General features: G+C 44.7%; 2 protein-coding genes across 3 annotated transcripts in view; one reads left to right on the forward strand and one right to left on the reverse strand.

Annotated features, from left to right (window-relative positions):
- The window catches only part of SEL1L3 (SEL1L family member 3), a 33,535-nt gene extending 26,255 nt beyond the window's left edge, over window positions 1–7,280 (reverse strand). The window contains exons 1-4 of the mRNA XM_074147763.1: window positions 6,719–7,280; window positions 4,992–5,118; window positions 1,883–2,004; window positions 372–487 (exon numbers count right to left, since the gene is read on the reverse strand). Of these exons, the coding sequence (XP_074003864.1) occupies window positions 372–487; window positions 1,883–2,004; window positions 4,992–5,118; window positions 6,719–7,217 (864 nt within the window). The 5' untranslated portion in view covers window positions 7,218–7,280. The remainder of the gene's footprint in view (window positions 1–371; window positions 488–1,882; window positions 2,005–4,991; window positions 5,119–6,718) is intronic.
- Window positions 7,281–12,546: 5,266 nt separating this feature from the next.
- On the forward strand, window positions 12,547–19,541 carry SMIM20 (small integral membrane protein 20). Of its 2 annotated transcripts, XM_074148102.1 has the most exons (3): window positions 12,547–12,688; window positions 17,979–18,035; window positions 19,021–19,541. In XM_074148102.1, exons 1-3 carry the CDS (start codon window positions 12,580–12,582, stop codon window positions 19,056–19,058), a joined length of 204 nt encoding a protein of 67 aa, XP_074004203.1. In that variant the 5' UTR covers window positions 12,547–12,579; the 3' UTR covers window positions 19,059–19,541. The 2 variants fall into 2 exon arrangements, with proteins under 2 accessions (XP_074004203.1, XP_074004204.1); XM_074148103.1 differs by lacking the exon at window positions 17,979–18,035 and having other exon boundaries at window positions 12,580–12,688; window positions 19,021–19,058.
- The last annotated feature ends 699 nt before the right edge of the window (window positions 19,542–20,240 follow it).

The raw sequence follows: 20,240 nt of genomic DNA on the forward strand, positions 1-20,240 counted from the left end.
TCCAAGTGCAAACTCCCTCAGAGCTATTCACACCATGTAACTTCGAGTATCTAGGTGAGGTAGCTAAGCCAAGAGTCCTGGTTGCCTGTACAGTCAATAAAGTCTTCGGAGAGCAACTGCACCAAGACAGCCACTGAATACACAGTAATTCAGGGCTCTTATCTTAAGCATCTAAGCTGATTTCCCAAAGTCGGATGGTCTGAACATCCCCGGACAATTTCTAGTTTTAGATTTTTTCATTCTTTTGCTATGTGAGCATGTACAAATTACAGTGTTTCTCTCAGCCTCAGCTCTTAAGGGGTTTGGCAGAGGCATGATCAAATTAGACAAATCTCAGCCTTCAAATCTCAGTAATTCAGTAGCACACGTACCTGTCCACCCCTAAAAGAGATATCCAGTCGTAGCCACTGCTTCAGAGGAAGGCTGAAGCTAGTTTTCACTGCAAGGTCATCTCCTCTCATGAGGTGCATCTGAACGTGCACATAACCTGACAACAGCAAAAAAAGGAAGAAAAAGGAAATAAACACCACAGAAATATCAACATTAAGAATGGGCTTCCTAAAGTATTATTCACAGCAATTCTGTCTTCTTCACCCTCTTCATCAGCAGAGATTTTGGCACTCACCAAAGCCATATATCAGCTCTCTCAGAATCCCAGGGAAATGTGCTCCATGTTTCAGTTACAGTTCCTGGATGCTAATGCCCACATGAAACCACAGACTCCAACAGTCTGAGGGATAAACACACTAAACTTAAGGCAAACGGGGAGGGTGCCATAGTTATCTCGAACACCAGAAAGCAGATACGACTTGCAGCAGACAATGGTATCTACTCAACACTCAGCTGCCAGCACGTGAAACTGCAACCATCAAGTTCAAGATGACTCTACCCTCCACTGCTTGGACCTGCAGAAGCATGCTCATGGTCTGAGCTCTTAAGACTAGAACGGGCTCTTATTATGACAATCTAGTTTGACACTGAGGATAAAACTGGCCCTAAAACCTCTCCAAGCAAATCTCGTATCAAGCTGATAACTTCCAGCTGAGCTGCCATTTTTGTTCATTCTTCAAAGAAAAGCAGCCAGTTTATAATGGATAGATTAATTATCTATATGGGTTACAGGACATAGAAAATCGAAATAGAAAAAAAATAACAGAGAGGAAACTGTTGATCAGTTTGTGAAACTTGCAAAGAAGGGGAAAAAATGTAATGTCTTACGAGAAAGCCAGGTGTGCACTCTTAAAACTGCACCCTTGTGTGAGTTTCCGCTGCGAGCCTGCCAGCCAGCCCCCAGCTGCTGAACTTCATTCTCTGTCAGAGGCTGAAGAACCGTCTTCTGGCAGGAACGTTCCTCTACTGCAAATGTTGCCAGACTAAGAGAGTGCTACCTCTTAACTTCTTTTTTGGATCAGGGAAATAGATTGTGCTTCTTGAACACCGCAATATAGGCAAGACCTTTAATGACGTGGAGTTTTGCTGAGGCTATTTCAAATTTTCAAAAATTTTCTTGAGGTGTGTAGATAAGAATTGAGAACAATATTAAAATAATACTTCAAGAATAATAACAAAGGTTGTTCATTGAGATAAGGCTGTTTAATCCCAGTGGATGTTCCTGACCTGTAAGATTCAGTCTATTCTGCCGATAAAGCAGACATTTTCTGAAATTAGCCAAGACTGGATGCTATGCAACTATTTCTCAGTTTTACCCTATTTATTTAGTAGCTATTTTCCTACTGAGACACCATAGCCAAAAAGAAGCATTTTGCAAGGGATCAGTTTCACAAAATAGGTCTGATAATATATTTATGAATGTTATTCCTAGGCACAGATCTATAAAGACTATATTAGAACCCTTCTGAAGGCCGTTAATAATATCCCTTACCTTCCTCACTTAGAAATACAGCAGGAGTACTATACATTTCTTTCGGGTCAATAAAATAGAGTATACCACACAGATCCTTTTCACAGTGATGGAGTAAATATAGCCAGATGGAAACGGTGAACCTGCACGAGCAAAAATAAACAAACAAAAAAAATCCACTCTTGATGAGAAATCTCCCTATAGAATTGGAAAAGCACACATTTCACTTTAATCTAGCAAACCCCTTTCCCACATGCAATCTTCAGAACAGAACACATCCTCTGCAGGGACAACCTTCAGAGCAACAGTAGTTAAGACTCTTGGATCCGTGATCTCCTTTTAACCGCACGCTTTTGTGGTGTCCCGACAGGAGAGGAGAGTCAGGGAGCGTTATCTGAACGCATTCCAGAACGCTGGGTCAGAGTAACTGCCAGATCCCACATCAATAGGGAACTGAAAACACAACCGAGACAACCCGGAGCCAGGCTCCCGAGTGCAGGCTGCAGAACAGAATCCCCCAAGCGCACGGTCTTGTAAATCCTGAGCGTGGAAACCGGTAAAAATTAAGCTGTGTCCTATGTACTAAATGTCATCTGTGAAAACGTGCTTGGGAGAAGCAGTTAAAAATGACCCCAGGCTCTGGGTAGTACAGTCAGGGATATACCAGGATAAATAAAGGTGGAGTCAGTGCAAACTATGGAGCAGCGCAAAATAAAAACCCAAAGCCCTGACAACACCATCTAGTGAGAAATTTCTGTACAAAGCTGGCTGAGGGACTAAAAGCAGAATTTATACCACAGAATCCAATTTTAAGGAGTTCCCCTGCACCGGACTAAATCTGCTTTGGTGCTGTTAGCAGGAACTTGACCACTTATTTCCATAACATTTTCATAGCAGTTAAGCCAATGCTGAACGCCTTTGAAAACTGTACCTCCAGTGTACATCCCAGCAAAGCACTACAATTATTATCATCTCTGATACACTCTTGTCTTAGTGACTTTTAGAAGGAGATGTAATTTGGGTTTTTTTTTATTTCTATAATTAAGAAAAATAAGTATTTGTTTATAATACTTTAGAAATGGGTCAGCTTGCCTTGTTTCTCTCTCAAGAAGCTGCCAAACATACAGTACCTTACATCTCTTCCTAAACTGAACCAATGTAGGGCTGAAAGCCTAACACCTGCTCTCCTGCTTAAAAAAAGAAATGGAAGAGTGGTGAAGTTTTCCCCAATAGAGTCTATACCTTAAATAGCTAATAACACCGTATCTTCCACAGATGGCACATGGATGAGGTAGAAGGGTGTGTAAAAAAGCACTCCTAAATTGATTGTTATGACCTTAAGGCAAACACTCTGCTTCCAGGAATCACAGAATCATAGAATGGTTAGAGTTGGAAGGGACTTAAAGATCATCTAGTTCCAACCCCCCTGCCATGGGCAGGGACACCTCCCACCAGACCAGGTTGCTCAAAGCCCCATCCAGCCTGGCCCTGAACACCTCCAGGGATGGGGCAGCCACAGCTTCTCTGGGCAACCTGTTCCAGTGTCTCACCACCTCACAGGAAAGAATTTCTTCCTAATATCTAATCTAAATCTCCCCTCTTTCAGTTTAAAACTGTTACCCCTCGTTCTATGGCTCCACTCCCTGATCAAGAGTCCCTCCCCATCTCTCCTGTAGCCCCCCCTTTAGGGACTGGAAGGGGCTCTAAGGTCTCCCCGGAGCCTTTTCTTCTCCAGGATGAACAACCCTGACTCTCTCAGCCTGTCTTCGTAGAAGAGGTGCTCCAGCCCTCTGATCATCTTTGTGGCCTCCTCTGGACCCTTTCCAACAGGTCCATGTCCTTGCTGTGCTGAGGACTCCACACCTGTAAACAGTACTCCAGGTGAGGTCTCAACAGGAGAGGAGTAGAGGGGCAAAATCACCTCCCTCACCCTGCTAGCCACGCTTCTTTTGATGCAGCCCAGGATGCTGTTGGCTTTCTGAGCTGCGAGCGCACATTGCAAGCTCGTGTTGAGCTTCTCATCCACCAACACCCCCAAGTCCTTTTCAGGGCTTCTCTCCATCCATTCTCTGCCCAGCCTGTATTTGTGCTCAACCAGATCTCCAGTGCCTCAGTGCCAGCAGCAGAATGCAGCCGCGCTGGTGAGCAAAGGGCAGATGGCTGTACAAACCAGGCAGCCACCCACCCTGAAGAAGCCAGGAGCTAAAATTGGCTCTGCACTTATGGCTTCAGAGTTTGAGGGCAAGTAATTTGTTGACCAGCTGCGCTATCTGGCAAGTCTTCTTTGGCACTCTTCTTGTGGTCACAGGCCAAACACAAACCAGCAGGCAAGTTCCAGTTCCGACCATCATTTCCTATATCTGTAATAACATTGCTAGGGTAACAGCATCTGGTGGAAGGGAGATATATTTATATATCTATATATATACTCTTTCCTCTAAAGTTGCAAAACATGACTGAAGAGTTGTGACAGTTTCGGGGAGGGGGAGAAAAGTAGAAAAAGATGACCTTCACAGAGTGATTACTCTGCAACCAAATGGTGGGCAGGGGCTGAGGGGGTTTTACTCCTCTCCCACCGGGAGCTTACACAGTGATGGTGGAGGAAATAGAAGCTCAAGCTGGAAGGCTCTCTAGGCAGGGGACTTTATCACTACGGGTTTGTCAACTGTAACATAAACTAGAGTGTGAATTTATAGGGGAAAAACTGCTCCACGCTGTCTGCCCTTGCAAAAAACCCCACTCAGTCTGGAAATTATATTTGAAATGCAGATCTCTCTGTAATGCAGACAACCTCAGGCTACTCATGAGACAGCAGGCTGATAATGACAGCGCGAAACAGCTAATTTACCCTCCCAACCGTACCTAATTAGCACTGTTATATCTTGTATCGGCCTCTTACGCAGCGCTGCACCAACACATACTGTAACGATCTTCCTGAGGTTGAGCTTAATCCCCTCCAAAACTCAAGTCAGACAACAGAAGGAATTGATAACTAGTTTCCTTTTTAGCCTTTTCTCAAATTAGTAGACAATACTCCTTTATTTTGTGGTATAGCCTAAGAGTTTAAGTATATTCTATAGCCTTCAATAATCAAAATTACAGACCACTTCATTTAGTTGCCTGTACTTACATGGGAAAATCAATCTGATGCTGCCTGACTGTCTCAAGTTCTCTGTTTTCAAATTGCTCAAATCTCTTCACGATTCCTGTTTTCTCCCCACTGGAAGCATATATGAAGTTGAGAACCTGGACACCATCTGCAAAACACAATCTTTCTTAATCTGCCAGAAAAAAAAGCATTGGTAACTAGTTAATTAGTTCACACTTACACAGTCAAACATTTGAATCACACAACAGATTAAAAATTAACACAAACCTTCAGTAAGCCCATAAACACAAATTCACTCACTGTTATTAAACACATTACAATCCTGGCTCGAATAACCCACGGGAAAATGAAATGGAGTCCACTTCCAGCTGGTATTAAAAGCAGGGAAAGAACAGACTCAGTTAAATCTAAGATATTTCAAGGACCAGTTAGTAAGGAAGAAATCTTCATTTATGTTATTCGTTTAAATCTCATCCTGTCTTCGGTTAAGCCTACATGAGATTACTCCACAGCTCTTGGACTTAATCTCCATTTTCAGCTCTCCAGTTTATACTGTATACATGGACAGATACCAATTCTGTTCTTAACTGATCTGCATAATCCTGTAATAAATCTGATAATGCTGTCCTTGCTAAGAAACAAGAAAAAGATCTTCAAGGCCATTACATATCATCAACTTTCCTAAAAAAACCCTCCCAAAACAACAACAAAAAGAACCCCAAACCCCCAGCAATTTGTTACAAGCTTATTTAAAACAATAAATCTGAATGTTATTTCTTCTCATTTCTTGTTATAGTGTTTTCATCTACACTATAATTAGATAATGCAAAAGATGTTTCTCGCTGTTGTCAGAGATCACACGCTCTGTCTCCAACAAGCATTTTAGAACGCCCCTGAAGGCAGCAACATCATTGCTTCCCTGTTTGTTCCAGTGCGTTTATGCACCAACGTAGTGAAAGCAAATGACATAAATACCATCATGGGATTTTCTATGAGAGAATCTTTTAGAAGCAAATAACGTTTTTTGCTTTTAGGTTCTGCTTCGAATATATATTGAGGATGAAAAGAACTGTCAGCAGGTCTAAAGCTAGAGATAGGCAGACAGGGAAAAAAAGAGAACTCTGAGAAAATCTAGAAAGCAAAGTTGTGAGTTTCAGGAATTTATTCAGTTGGGCAAGACACTTTTTTATTTAAAACTATAAATTTCTAAAACAAGAGGGATTGTCCATAATAGCTTTGGGCCAAAAAAAAAAAAAGTACTATATAGTTTATTGCACTAAAAAGACTTAAAAATATGTTTCTGAATGTGTGGCCATCATCTCAAGCAGAAGCAGACTACGTGTGGGAGAATTACGTATGTAAGAACTCCAGGATTGACTCGCAATGATGCAACAAGGGACTGAACAACTCTCTCTGAAGACCAAGGAATGACGTTCCACTGACACCAGTGGGTTTAAATGAAGTTTTTTGAATACACTTAGAAAATAGAAGGCTGTGCTGCTACAAATCTCCAGGCTGGCTGTGATGAAACAGGCCAGCTCTGGAAGGACAGGATGACTTCAGTCCTTTGCAGCTCTAACCCCGCAGTTAAGAAGCTTACACATGCAACAGCGTTGGCCAAGTAAATCATTCTACATAACATTTACTATTTACTGCAGCCATGCACTTTCTGACAGCTTACCAAAGGTGTTATTTGGGTCCCGCTAGTTTCCTTGGGGCCAAAAAAAAAAAAGTGACATTACACCTACCACTTTCATGAGGGCACTGAGGTATCCTGTTTGCCTGGAGCATCCACAGATAGTCAGCACCCCACTGAAGACAAACTTTGTGGTCCTTATACGGGCGTTCAAAAGGTGGAACTGCTTCTAAAAAAGTGTAATTCTTGGCAACTGCATCCTGGTAGTCTTCATTCTGCTCAGCGTCACAGCTGCTAACTGATTTGTGACTAATCCACGCATACAATATCACACTGTGCACTATTATTGAGTTTCTGATGATAAAATCATCTCTGTAAACCATGATGCTGGGAAATTTCAAATGTACTTGTCGGGTTCTGCTAACGTAAAGGTTTTTTTCATCCTTCCATCTCCTTCTGTACACTGGTACACCAGTCCTGAATTCCGAGGAAGCTACTGCTTCCAAGTTGATGATACAAGGCTTAGAACATAAATACTGAACCGAAACCTCCGAATTGTTAAGAACTTTCTTTTCTAAAATGTTTAAATGAATAAAGTCCGCGTAATCCATGTTTTGCTCAAACTGTGGATTAACCGCCGTTGTCCGTAACGTCTCCTTTCCAAAGGATGGCACAAAATTCTGGGGGGAGATAAAAAAAACAAACCACAAAAACATGTTAACCAGAGAATCTCAGTTTACACGATTCCTAATATACGCATAGCGATAACAGAACACTGCGCAAGGAGGTTTATATACCATATTTGAACTCCAAAATGCCAGGCTTTAATGGTAACAGCTCCCCTACGTCAAATTCTTAAAGTTACATACGCCTCTACAAACAAACTGTATTTACAGGGTGTATCCTTCGGCTCTTCTGCAAGTGGAATCCGGTCTAAGGTACTGACTTCCACGTCATGCTATTTACACACGCTCCTAGGATCAGGCCTAAAGAGTATATACTAAAATGGACCGGCATTTATTCATCGTACTGTCGTTCACTTGTGCTGCGACAGCCTGATGTTTCTATATCTTTTTAAAGTTAGCTAATTTTGTTACCTCTTATGCAGGCACCTGAAGAGCAGAATAACAACTAAAGCAGCTCACGGTGGTTTCCTGAGAACGAATTCACATTCATAAAATGTTCAGGAGGTTATTACAGAAACATTCCTCTCCTGACGACGGACTTACAAATCTGAGCAGCAAGACCAGCAGGCAACATTCGCCCAGTTTTTGCTCTCTAGAGCTACATACATTATAACATACTTTGCGAGTGAGTGCTTGGCCATACACCAGGATTATCATCCACACTGAAGTTCTTGTCTCTTGGGGTGCTGATGGACGAGAAGCTGGACGTGAGCAGGCAATGTGCTCTCGCAGCCCAGAAGGCCAATCCCATCCTGGGCTGCATCAAGAGATGTGTTGCCAGCAGATCCAGAGAGGTGATTCTGCCACTTTGCTCTGCTCTGGTGAGACCTCACCTGGAGTACTGTGTGCAGGTCTGGAGCCCTCAATATAGAAAGGACATGGACCTGACGGAGCGGGTCCAGAGGAAGGCCACCAAAATGATCAGGGGGCTGGAGCACCTCTCCTATGAGGACAGACTGAGGGAGCTGGGGTTGTTCAGCCTGGAGAAGAGAAGGCTCCGGGGAGACCTCATAGCAGCCTTCCAATATCTGATGGGGGCCTACAGGAAGGCTGGGGAGGGTCTGTTTACAAAGGTCTGTGGTGACAGGACGAGGGGCAATGGTTTTAAGTTGGAGAAGGGGAGATTTAGATTGGATATTAGGAAAAAGTTCTTTACTCTGAGGGTGGTGGAACACTGGAACAGGTTGCCCAGGGAGGTGGTTGAGGGCCCTTCCCTTGAGATATTCAAGGTGAAGCTCGACGAGGCCCTGGGCAACCTGGTCTAGTTGGGGGTGTCCCTGCTGACTGCGGGGAGGTCGGACTAGATGACCTTTGGAGGTCCCTTCCAGCCTGGACCAATCTATGAATCTCTAAGGCTTCAAGCAGCTTTTTTTTTTTCTTCCCTTTCTGCTCTGCAGTCAGCGTCCGGCTTGATGGCCTGCCAAGTATACTGAGGATTACTCAGCTCAGAGGGCCAGCCACCAGCACCGCACTTCTGCCAGGTCCCCGATCTCTCTGAAATATTCAGAACTGTCACTCTGGATTACCGGAGAAGCTGGTCATTACGATTGCTGGGATTGAGAAGATCTGTCTTGGGTGGCTTTTAACTTTGCTGAGCTTAAACAAATCTGAATTTTTTAAACAAAACTGAAATTTACCTTGGATATCTACCTTGGATTGATGGCTTTTTCACTGTGATTCTCAAAACATTTAAAAGCTTCGGCCAAGTCGTTAGTACATTTCTAACTGGAATTACATGTTGTGCACCCAGAGGACAAGACCTTACCCACGATCCAATATGGGAATCAGTAAAAGTCCCTAATATTTTGCATTTTATTTCTTAAGAATGTATTGTCACTTCTTGAGAGCTACACTGAGAAAACATCAAGCCAGCAAAACCTGCGGAGGTGTAAATATTAGGAAAAGCCAGAACTAAGTTTACTTATCCTACTTCCTTGTTCTTATACATGAAGATTTGGGATTTAACTATGTGATCAGATGGTGTTTCCCCCCAGATCCTTGCCTCCTTAAAAGGCACAAAAGAGCTCTAGGGTTGCAAGTGGAACACAACTGTCCATAGAGACTATTTAGAGACTATTTACCCCAAGACCTTGACTTTGTTTAAGGCAGAAGCTGCAAGACATAACTGAATGAAGGAACTTTTGGATATCATTACTAGCAGCTGGGTAACTCTAGATAACTAGATTTATTTAGCGTTCCTAGATCTTTCTGAACTTGCCACTTAAACCACTTTTCACAAGAACAACCACGTACACTTTATCTTCTTGTCTCCACCAAAAGAGGCTGGAAGGCAGATGTGCAGTGATGCTGAACACTTATAACCACAGGTGTGCAAGCACCAAGATCATTAGAGAGCATATGTCATTCCTTTCCGTAGCCAGCCCAGCCCAAGCCGTGACAAAGATACACACTTTGAACAAATAAAATGCTACAAAAAATGCAGAACACTCCACAGTGTTGGTACCTCGGCTTTCCAAAATAGTCTCTTCAGAGTGACAGGGTTCCTCTCTGCCTCGTTTCCCATTCTATAAAATGGGTATTGTAAAAATGATGTGTACTGAAGGGGCTAAAAAAAAAGGAATAGCGATAGGAGGCTGGTGTCCACCGGAAAAGTTATCACCATGTCATGTAATAACACACATACACAAATACTGATATAAAAGTTGATGAGAGAACCTTAATTTTAATACTAATTTGAATATCTTTCAGAGCTCGACTTGACAAAGATACTATTCTTTTACACTTCCTACGTAATTCTTCTTTGGTTATAGACGCCTGTAAAAGCATTAAAAGCATATACCAGCAACCACAAATTATTCTAAACCTCTTCTACTTGATGGTTATCATTCATATTTCATACATATTTTTTCAATCTTACAATAAAGAGTTCTTGTAAACAGCTTAATCCTTCTGATATGGGAGCTGCGTCATGAGAAAGATGGTAATATATAATGAAAATAATGCCATGTGGTTATCACAAAATGTAGAAGTGTACCGGGCCGACACTAAAAAGCCCTGTGGTACCACCGTGTGCTTGCCACAGACACACGTTTACTGCCAAAATACACACACAGAGCCAGCTCCCAATTTGCTCAGGGGTTTATCTGACACAGAGATACAAGAGCTCACCCCCAGCAAAGACAGCTCGGGTCTGGCACAGTTCGTTAACAAAAATGCCACAGTGTACGAAACGTGGCCATCCGACCTCCAGTGAACGGCAGAAATTCTGTGGTGGGGATCCCAAGCTCTGCAACCCCAAGCCAGTTCCTTGTAGAACAAACTCCACAATGTTTCTAGAGCACTCGAGCACGTTGTCCCAGGACTGCTGAGGGACAAGGGTTATCTTCAGCCGTGCTTTCCCTTTAGTGCCTGTTCCGCAAAACGGCTCCCACAGAGTTACTCAAGAAACTTTTCTTTGTATTCTTCGGTGCTTGGGTATTAGTCAAAAATGCCCGAAGCAGGTTTGGGTCTGCTGTTACACCAGACCTAACAAACCCTTCAGGAGGCTCATCCAAGTAAGGAGCACGGTACAAAGACCCCCGAGTGATCTGGTACCGATGCAGCCGTGGCAGAGACTGCTGAGAGTCTTCCAGACCACAGCCGAGTCTCCGTCACCACTTGGTTGCCACAGTTCTCTCCACCCCCCTGCGCAGCCTGCGCATCATCTCAACGTTCCTGCTCGGAACGTTCTTCCCTCGTTCTTCCCTCCCCATTATCTCAGACAAGGCAGAGTTAATTGTGGAAAAATCTCTGACTACAAAGAGCGAGGATGAAAGGATTACACAATGAGTGTGATTATGAGATTTAAATATAAAAGTTTCCCAGTATAGCAATAGCTCTGCTGCATTCAAGAGTGTTACCATGAACTCGGCAGAGCTCAACAAGAAAGACAGAGAGGCTTTGTTGTGTGGGGGACACTTAGACACAAAAAGCTGTCAAAGATTTTTTTCTTGATCTTTTCCTTAAAACCTGCTGAATCTGAAGGAGGTAGCCCCAGTCACCCCGTCAGATGTTGGGATAAAAACAAAAATCACTGTGGGAGGCAACCACAACGATGGCAGGGAGAGTGAACACTGTCAGTAGGGTGGAATATTACAGAAATGAGAAGAAACCGTTCTTTCACTCACTGGAACAGGGTCTCGGCAGGACTTTCCCCTCCCAGAAATCCCACATGACCCTATGGAAGGCGCACCTGTAGATAAGTGTGGTCCTTTACCTCTCTGCCACGTCACGCCAAGCTGGGGGATGCGGGGAAAGGGGACACCCCGAAACGGGGGCCCCGTCTGTTCCCAACCAGCACCAGCACGGTGCTGCCACACAAAGACTTTAACCCCAGTTTGAGTTCAGCAGCATTAAAAAAAAAAAAAAAAGGTAGTTTAGCAGCTGCCCCCCCCCCCTAAAAGGCAGGGGTTTCCCTAAGGCAGCCCAGCACCAGGCTCCCCTGTATGTGGATGTCAAAGGCACCCCCCCCCCCCCCCCCCATCACCACCCTTCTTTCAAACCCAGAAATGGTCATCTGTTTTTTAACACGTTGATTTAAGGACCCGGGTCGAGAAGGCCGGGGAACCCCGGGGGATAGAGCCGGGGAGGTGGGGGGGCGGGAAGCCGGGACAGACCGGACAACCGCTGCGAGAGCCCCCGCGTACCCCACCTCCGGCACCCCCCGGGGGCTGCACCTCCCTCTCCGCCCCGCAACGGCCCGGGCACCCCCCGCCCGCGGGGCTGGGAGCTCACCCCCGGGGCCCAACACCCGGCCCGGGCCCTCGTCGCGGCCACCGGGGGCAGGTGCGGGGCCGGCCGCCACTCACCGTGAGGAGGAGGAAGAGGAGGATGAACGGAGGGGGGCGGCGGGGCGCGGCGGGGGGCTCAGCCGGGGGCCGCATGCTGCCCCAAGCAGCGCCGCCGGGAGTGCGCGGCCGGTCCCGCCGACGAGGATGCGGCAGATCCGGCTTCCTGGAGGAGGAGGAGGAGCCGCCGCCCGGGAAGGGCAGGGCCGGGCCGGGCGGGGCCCCGCGCCGCAGGTGCGGAAGGCGGCGGAGGGCGCGGCGGGGGCCGGGACCCCCCGCGGGTGTGGACCCCCCCCGCCTTGCGCACCCGGGTACTACGGGCACCGGCGGGGCGGGCGCCGGTAGCGGGACGTGGTCCGCCGGCCCGCCGGGGGGCGCTGCCTGCCGCCGCGCCGCTCCTGCCGGGCCGGGGCGGAGTCCGCAGGTGCCTCGCCGCGCCGCTTCCGGTGCGCGCCGGAAGCGGGAGCAGCATAACTTCCGGGTGAGAGCGGCCGGCGGCGATGGCGGGGCTTTCCCGCACCCTCGCTATCTTCGGCGGCTTCGTGGCCGTGGTGGGGGCGGCGTTTTACCCAATTTACTTTCGGCCGCTGCTGATGCCGGAGGAGTACAGTGAGTGCTTGCGCTAGGGGGGCGAGCGGGCCGCGGCCCGGCCCTGCCCTGCTTGTCAGCGGGTCGGTGCCCGGGCCTGGGGTGTGCTGAGGACCGCCACTGGGCGAGCAACGGCCGAGAGGCTTTCTGCTCGGCCGAGGGATCCTTAAAAAAAGCTGTCAAAACGTCGTAGTACTCTTGTTTCAAGTTATTGGCTGGCACGTGGCTCAGAACCTTCAGAACCCTTTGGCTGTGCTCTGAAGCGGTTAAGAGGGTTGAGACGCAGCTGAAGAAGTAACGCTCAGAGGGGCTGGAGCACCTCTCCTGTGAGGACAGGCTGAGAGAGCCGGGGTTGTTCAGTCTGGAGAAGAGAAGGCTCCGGGGAGACCTTACTGCGGCCTTCCAGCACTTGAAGGGGGCTACAGGAGAGATGGGGGCAGACTTTCTCATAGGGCCTGCAGCAACAGGCCAATGGCTTTAAACTAAAAGAGGGCAGACTTAGACTAGAGATAAGGAAGAAATTCTGTATGCTGAGGGTGATGAAACCCTGGCCCAGGTTGCCCAGAGAGGTGATAGATGCCCCATCCCTGGAAACATTCAGGGTCGGGTTGGATGTGGCTCTGAGCAACCTGGTGTAGTTGAAGATGCCCCTGCTCATTGGTGGGGGGTTGGGACTAGATGACCTTTCAAGGTCCCTTCCAACCCAAACCATTCTACGATTCTGTAAGTTGTTCAAGTTTTGTTTTCCAGCCACAGTTGAAAAGTTTTAACTTAAAACGTGGTAACAAATCATTTACCGATTGTGATGGTTTTGCTAGAGCTGGTTGTAGCCCACAGAGTTTTCTCTGAAACTGGCTGCTGCTGAAAACCCCACTTCCCTGACAGAAACATGGAAAACCAGCCAAAGCCCACAGCTGACCCTGTCACCAGGGAGGTTCTGAGCACTCAAAGGCACCTGACGTTCCAGGTGTGAAGCCTCGGTGGCTGCAGGTGAACACTCTGTGCCACGGGAACAGTAGGGAGAACATCTGTTACTCCTAAACTTCTGTTAACTACCACCAGAGGAAGTGGGGGAAAAAATCTGGTGTAACCAGCCTCATCCCCTTGCTTTAACTTACATAAAGCTAAGCAAGCTGTTGGAGGTAACCTGAAGATGTATGTGGTTAATCTGCTGAGACAACTGAAGAGAAGGGAAAAAAAAAAAGGTAAAAAGGGAGGAGGGTGACCAACTTATTGATCTTCTTGGAGGGACTTTAGCCTCGCATCAAAGCTGAGTAAAATTTAACTTGCAAGCGAGTTTGTATTTAAGGAAGTTGGAAACTGCCCACAAAGATAGGTCTTCTACTCTGTGTTCCCATTCTTGACTCGTGTTTGCTTATGGTGCACTTTCCAAAAATATAATATTAGAAGTGTGACTCAGCATTAAGGAAAGAACAAAACTAGTGGGCAAAGTCCTCTTTTGTGCTTGTGAATTACAAGAGCAAATGTTCACCAGCGGGTTAGTGATTTTTTGTTTTAACATGTTTTTAATCTCCATTTAGCATGTAAAATGGGCAATGTGCAGTTAGCAAGTGTTTAAACTTGCTATTTAATACCTGCTTCTAAACTTATTGCGTGCTGCTCAAACTCTACTTTGATGTCACTTTTATTAATTTCCTACGTGCTTTTCTTCATGCTCATCGCTGCAATATGAGAGAAGCACAAGCATTCATTGTCATGATCCTTTAGACAAGGACATGGAATTTCACAGTTACGGTACCTGAGTGGAAGTATTTTAAACTTTGGGGTACAAAGAATTTGATTTTTTCGGCGTGCAGTGTAGTAAGCTGTATGACAACAAAATTTCTCTAGAAGCTCACACCCCTCATTGGCTTGAGCTATGGATGAATACTCAGTAGTTCTGCGTTTTGAGGTCCTGGGTTTGAAGTCATACATTTCAATTAGCATCACATTATCGTCCTGCAAAAGGCAAGAATGAATTTTAGTTCTCTGGGACTAAATTATGTAAACATAAAATGCTGTCTTTCCTTACTTCAGTCTTGTTTTTCTTGTGTATCTCCCAAATTCTACACAAGTGAGGCTCAATACGTTCAGGAAGAAGACTTTTTTGCACAATTCTCATATATCTTCAGAGGAGTTCCTAGCAGTTTAACAAGTAAAATGGAAGACACTTGGAAATACTGTATCATTGAATCATAGAATGGTTAGAGTTGGAGGGGACCTTAAAGATCATCGAGTTCCAACCCCCCTGCCATGGGCAGGGACACCTCCCACTAGACCAGGTTGCTCAAAGCCCCATCCAGCCTGGCCTTGAACACCTCCAGGGATGGGACATCCACAGCTTCTCTGGGCAACCTGTTCCAGTGTCTCACCACCCTCACAGGAAAGAATTTCTTCCTGATATCTAATCTAAATCTCCCTTCTTCCAATTTAAAACCATTACCCCTTGTCCTGTCACTACACTTCCTGACAAAGAGTCCCTCTCTGGCTCTCCTGTAGGCTCCCTTCAGATATTGGAAGGCTGCTATGAGGTCTCCCCGGAGCCTTCTCCAGCCCCAGCTCTCTCAGCCTGTCCTTATAGGGGAGGTGCTCCATCATTTTCGTGGCCCTTTGATTATGTAATCAAATTGTTAATATGTACCTTAAATTGTGCACACAGAGGTTGGACTTAATTTCGTACAGAAGTGCTTTCATTTTATAGTTTTTCAGTAACTCAGTTTGTGGCCTTGATGTTTGTAATATTTTCCTGTCTGGAAATAGCTTTAAAAAAGACTCTTTCCTTATACAAAACACAAAGTTCAGTGGCAGTGTTGAAACTTTGAGATATTCAGCATGAACCTCTTCCACTCAGATTGATTAAGAACTTTGAATTGATATTGGAGCATTTTCACAGTAAATTTTGTGATTTTGCTGAACTGTGGGACTCAGCTCCTGTGAGGTGTCTGTCCTGTGACCGTCCTGTGTCCGTCCTGTCACTTCGTCCTGTGAGGTGTCCGTCCTCTCATCAAGACTGGCTTTTCCTCATTGCCCTTTTTTTGTCTTCCCTGTTTTCCAAGTTGTTTCCAGGCCCCATCCCAGTCTCCCTATTGATTCTTCCATGTCCTGTCTCCGTATTTCTCACCTGTTTATTCTCTGCGCTCGTGTCTTTGCCTGAGCAGTTAACAGCTCTTCCTTTTCACCTCAGGTGTGTTCCCAGACCTGTCTGATTCCCACTTTGGTCTCTGCCTCTCTTCTGGTCATAGTCTCCACCTAAGACTAAATATCTTTCTCTTTCGTGCCCTAGAATAAGTCTGATTCCTTGCCCTAATTTATTCGGTTTTCCTCTGTCTGGGTTTTGTACCTTTTCCTTTGAAATTAGACAGTTCCGTGAGATTATTTTTTTTTCTGCTAAAAAAGGGTGGAATAGCAAACACCATGCTCAGTGAACTGGAGAGGCTGGATCTGCCTCTAGTGCCTGCCCCCTCGCAAGCAGAATCAATGATTGCCATGTGCTCTCTAGTCTCACCCGCTATTTCACACCATCTTTCCGACCCTGAGAATCTCATCTGCTATGAAATGAACTTCAACTTTTGTATATAGAGATAAACTATAACTGAGTGACTTATCTATCTATATATGTTTGTGTGTATAGATTTCATAGATAATAGTATTTGTGATCTAAACGTGATGCAAATGGTATGGAATAAGGGGTGGAATGTCCCGGTTTGAAGTAAAACCGAACCGATTTTCTGTTCTGTAATTTTACGTCTTAGCTAGGCCTCCTCTAACTCTCTGAAATTAACGGCAGATTGTGGAGAAAACTGCTCGTTCTCAGAATGATAAGCCCAATGTTTGTGCTCCGTGCCAAGGATCGGTGTGCAGAGAGGCCCTTGCTTATCCTTACTGCTATAACAACCAAGGGCAGCCCATTTCGTTATTTGCCCCCTTAGAGGGTCGGAAACAGAAAAAACATAAAGGGGTCAACATCTATAGGGAGGAGCGGACAGGAGAGGTGACCCAAACCTGACCAACTGGGGTATTCCATCCCATCTGCCCCACGCTCAGTATAAAAGCTGAGGGATCAAAGGGTCAACTCTTTCTTCGATGGCCAACGTCCGAAGAGGACTCTGTTCATCTGCCTTTGATCCTGATCTGTGTGTTCCTGACTCCAGAGCTGGAATCCAGTTCCCGTCCGTCACTGAGTCCAGTCTGGGACTTCCCCAGTGCCTGCCAGTGACGTGACTGTCATCCTGGGAGCTTGACATGGTTTTATATATATTGTATCTATTTCATTATTTTTCTTCTTTTTTTTTTTTTTTTTTTAAATTTTAATATTAACTCTTCATTAAAGTAGTTTAGTTCATTTTAAACTTCTAAATCTCCTTATCTCTTTCTCTTCTCTCTCTTCTGTGGGGGGGAGAGGGGAGGAAGGGCCATCTGTCAGTCTGGTTTTGGTAATTCAGCCAAAACCACGACGTAGCTTTAGGGTTGTACATAGACAGCCTCATAACATCTCATGCGTGTGCGTTCTCACTGGGACAGGGTGATGAAAAGTTTCAGTTTTAAGGTTTTCTGAGTTTCCCCTGAGAATGTGCACCCTAGAATTTAAAAAAAAAAAAAGTAAATTGTAGGCTTAAAAAGTTCAATGGTGTGGGTAAGAGGCTAATCCAGCTGAGCTTTGACTTCTTGTGTCAAAGTACCATAGTGGTAAAGCGCTTAACTGGAAAGGGGAAAAAAAAGAGCATTTAATAAGGGGAAATGATAATAGTTTTTTCCATTTCTCTTCTTGGAAGTGGTTGAATCTTTCAAACAAAAAGAAAGAAGAGCCTAAGGCAGGGATGTTGTATGGAAAGTATCCCTCCGATACTTAAATTAGAAAGTTTATAAGCACTAATTTTATAGATGCTGTCATGAAATCTACTTGTGATAAGATGTAAGATCTTTCAGGGCCTGAAAATGGAGATCTCTCGTTCTGGAAAGAATAAATCCTTTGAAGAGTTTTACGTTAAACATATAAGTGATAGCTCCTAAAAGTGCTAATCATTCCGTAAGTGCTGGGATTGTGACAGGTATTTTGGCATCTTTTATTAAACAGTGGTCATTACTTTAAGATTATTATCTTAGTGTTTGTAATCTCTCAAAACAGATTAGCTGATAGTTTTTCAATAAGTATGAGTACTACATTCTCATTGTATAGGTGGATACTCGCCGGAATTTTACCGTGTAGCATCCAGAATGAATACAATTTTCAGTATTATTTTATTGGGTGCAGTCAAGATGTCTGGTATTTTCAGGGTTTTTTTAGTAGTGTCCTTTCTGTTCTATTTTCCAGAGAAAGAACAGTCAATAAACCGAGCTGGTATTGTTCAAGAGGATATTCAACCTGGAGGTATACTTGATTCATGTGTTTGTATTGATTGTTTTAAAGATCTTCTTGAAGTAAGACCTGAATATTTATATGGATTTAGATAACACAGTGAAGGATACATAGAAGGAATACATATATAATGAACTTACTGTGAAAATACTCTTTTTCAGGCTAATTCTTCACTTGAAAACTATGGGTTTAATAAAACTTGTTTTAAATTGATTTAATTAGCCAAATAGAAAAAGCCTATGAGGGGAATAAAAATTAAAAGTAAAAATTAAAAATAGCTCATTGTTTCGTAGGTAATGGAACTGGTTATTCATTATGCAAGGTTGGCACTTCTTGTTTAAAGACACGAGAGGGCTTGTCTTGATGAAACAGTTCCTATCTGAGTATGTTAAAGGGTAACTTATTCCTATTTTTAGAAAAGCCTAACATCAGCAGCCAGGGAAAACCAAATAGGATTAATGCCATGTCCTTACTACACATATCAGTTAAATCATCAGTGCAGGAATTGCTTTCCAGGAAAGTGGTGAAATGCTGAAGAAGAGTAGGAAGGGTATTGTGAAACAGAAGTCTGGTAAACCTGCCTTTTTTATTAAACATTAAAGAGGACTGGACTGGATCATTTATCCAAGATGCGGGTACTTGATGACCGGTTCTCCGCAGTATAACTTTTTCATCTAAATTTAGCTGCTGCTGAGAAGTTAGGAGATCCACTTGCTGAAAGTGAAATCTAGATAAATTGAAGTGCACGGTACAATTCTAGGTGGTTGTTCCAACAATGTTAGAACACCTGACCTATGGGTGTGATAGATTTTTCCATTACTTGGAACTTAATATCAAGATGAGGTTGTCTTTCTAAATATTTTTGCAAGCTTGAGCAGAGTTCAGTGCAGGTTCTTTCATTCTTTCGTGCACAAGGCTGGAGTAGGAGACCAATTTTTTTTTCTTTTCTCCAACAGTCTAGTTATGAACTGCTGGTCTTCTCATATTTGATTTGTAGGGTTAAAAGTGTGGTCTGATCCGTTTGGAAGAAAGTAATGTCGGCGGCTGGGTGCCTTGCAAGGCAAAACTGAAGATGGACATCTTCAGCTGTTTCCTTCTTTCACTGAAGTGTGTCTTTGGAGAAGAATTCTGAACATGCTGTGTGGGCACGTGAGGAGCGACAGACGCTACTGGCTGGAATCCCAAGAGATAAAAATGTGCTAGTTTTGACTGAGGATGCTGGGACATAGTGCACGGACTGTTAGAAAGCTGAGTGATTCTTGAGTTTAGAAGTGAAATATTTATTTTTCTTGAGAAAAGAGAAGAGGAATTATTTTTGTGGTTAACCTGTAAACACTTGTAGAATAAATTATGAATAGAATAAATCATGCAGACCGCTGCAGTTTCCTCCCTAGTTTGAGAATTACTATTTGTGGTTTTATTACGAAAACACGATAGAAGTATATGCTGAGAGATGAGTGCAGAAAGCATGATGTGGTGAATGTAAATTTGTACATTAAAATTGCTTCCTTTTAAACCAATGTGTACTTTTTTCATTTGTTTTGCGAGCAGTTGTGGCTGGTTAACCTTGCCAGGTGCTTCAGAGCACTGGAACAGGCTGCCCAGGGAGGTCGTGGAGTCCCCTACTCTGGAGATTTTCAAGACCCGCCTGGATGCAGTCCTGAGTAATGTGCTCTGGGGAATCCTGCTTTAGGAGGGGAGTTGGACTAGAAGATCTCTAGAGGTCCCTTCCAACTCTGACAATCCTGTGATTCCGTGCCCACCCAGCCACTCTCACTCCCGCTCCTCAATAGGACGGGGGGAGAAAATAGGATGACAGAGCTCGTGGGTCCAGATAAACACGGGGAGATTGCTTCCCAGGTACTGTTGCATGCAAAACAGGCTCAACATGGCAAAAATTAATGCAGTTTATTGCTAATTAAAATAGATTTGGGTAGTGAGAAACAAAAGCAAAAATTAAAATAACGCTTTCCCACTGCCTACCTTTTTCCAGGATAAACTTCACTGCTGAGTCCTCTTTTTCCTTCCCCCTGGTCCCCTCAGTGGTGGATGGGGGGTTACAGTCAGTGTGTGACAGTTCTTCTTTTGCTTTTTCCTCCTCACGCTTCTTCCCTGCTCCTGTGTGGGCTCTTCGTGAGCCGCAGGTCCCTCAGGAAATACCCAGCTGCTCTGGTGTGGACTCCTCCCCAGGAGCTGATGTGGATAACCTGCTCCAAC

The sequence above is a fragment of the Numenius arquata genome, chromosome 5, assembly GCF_964106895.1.
Source record: "Numenius arquata chromosome 5, bNumArq3.hap1.1, whole genome shotgun sequence".
In the NCBI taxonomy this organism is placed as follows: domain Eukaryota; kingdom Metazoa; phylum Chordata; class Aves; order Charadriiformes; family Scolopacidae; genus Numenius; species Numenius arquata.

Coding starts and splice junctions, on each gene's coding strand:
- SMIM20 (XM_074148102.1), top strand. CDS start 12,580: ATGGCGGGGCTTTCCCGCACCCTCGCTATCTTCGGCGGCTTCGTGGCC. Junction 12,689..17,978: donor GCTGATGCCGGAGGAGTACA/GTGAGTGCTTGC, acceptor TCTATTTTCCAG/AGAAAGAACAGTCAATAAAC. Junction 18,036..19,020: donor AGAGGATATTCAACCTGGAG/GTATACTTGATT, acceptor TTTGATTTGTAG/GGTTAAAAGTGTGGTCTGAT.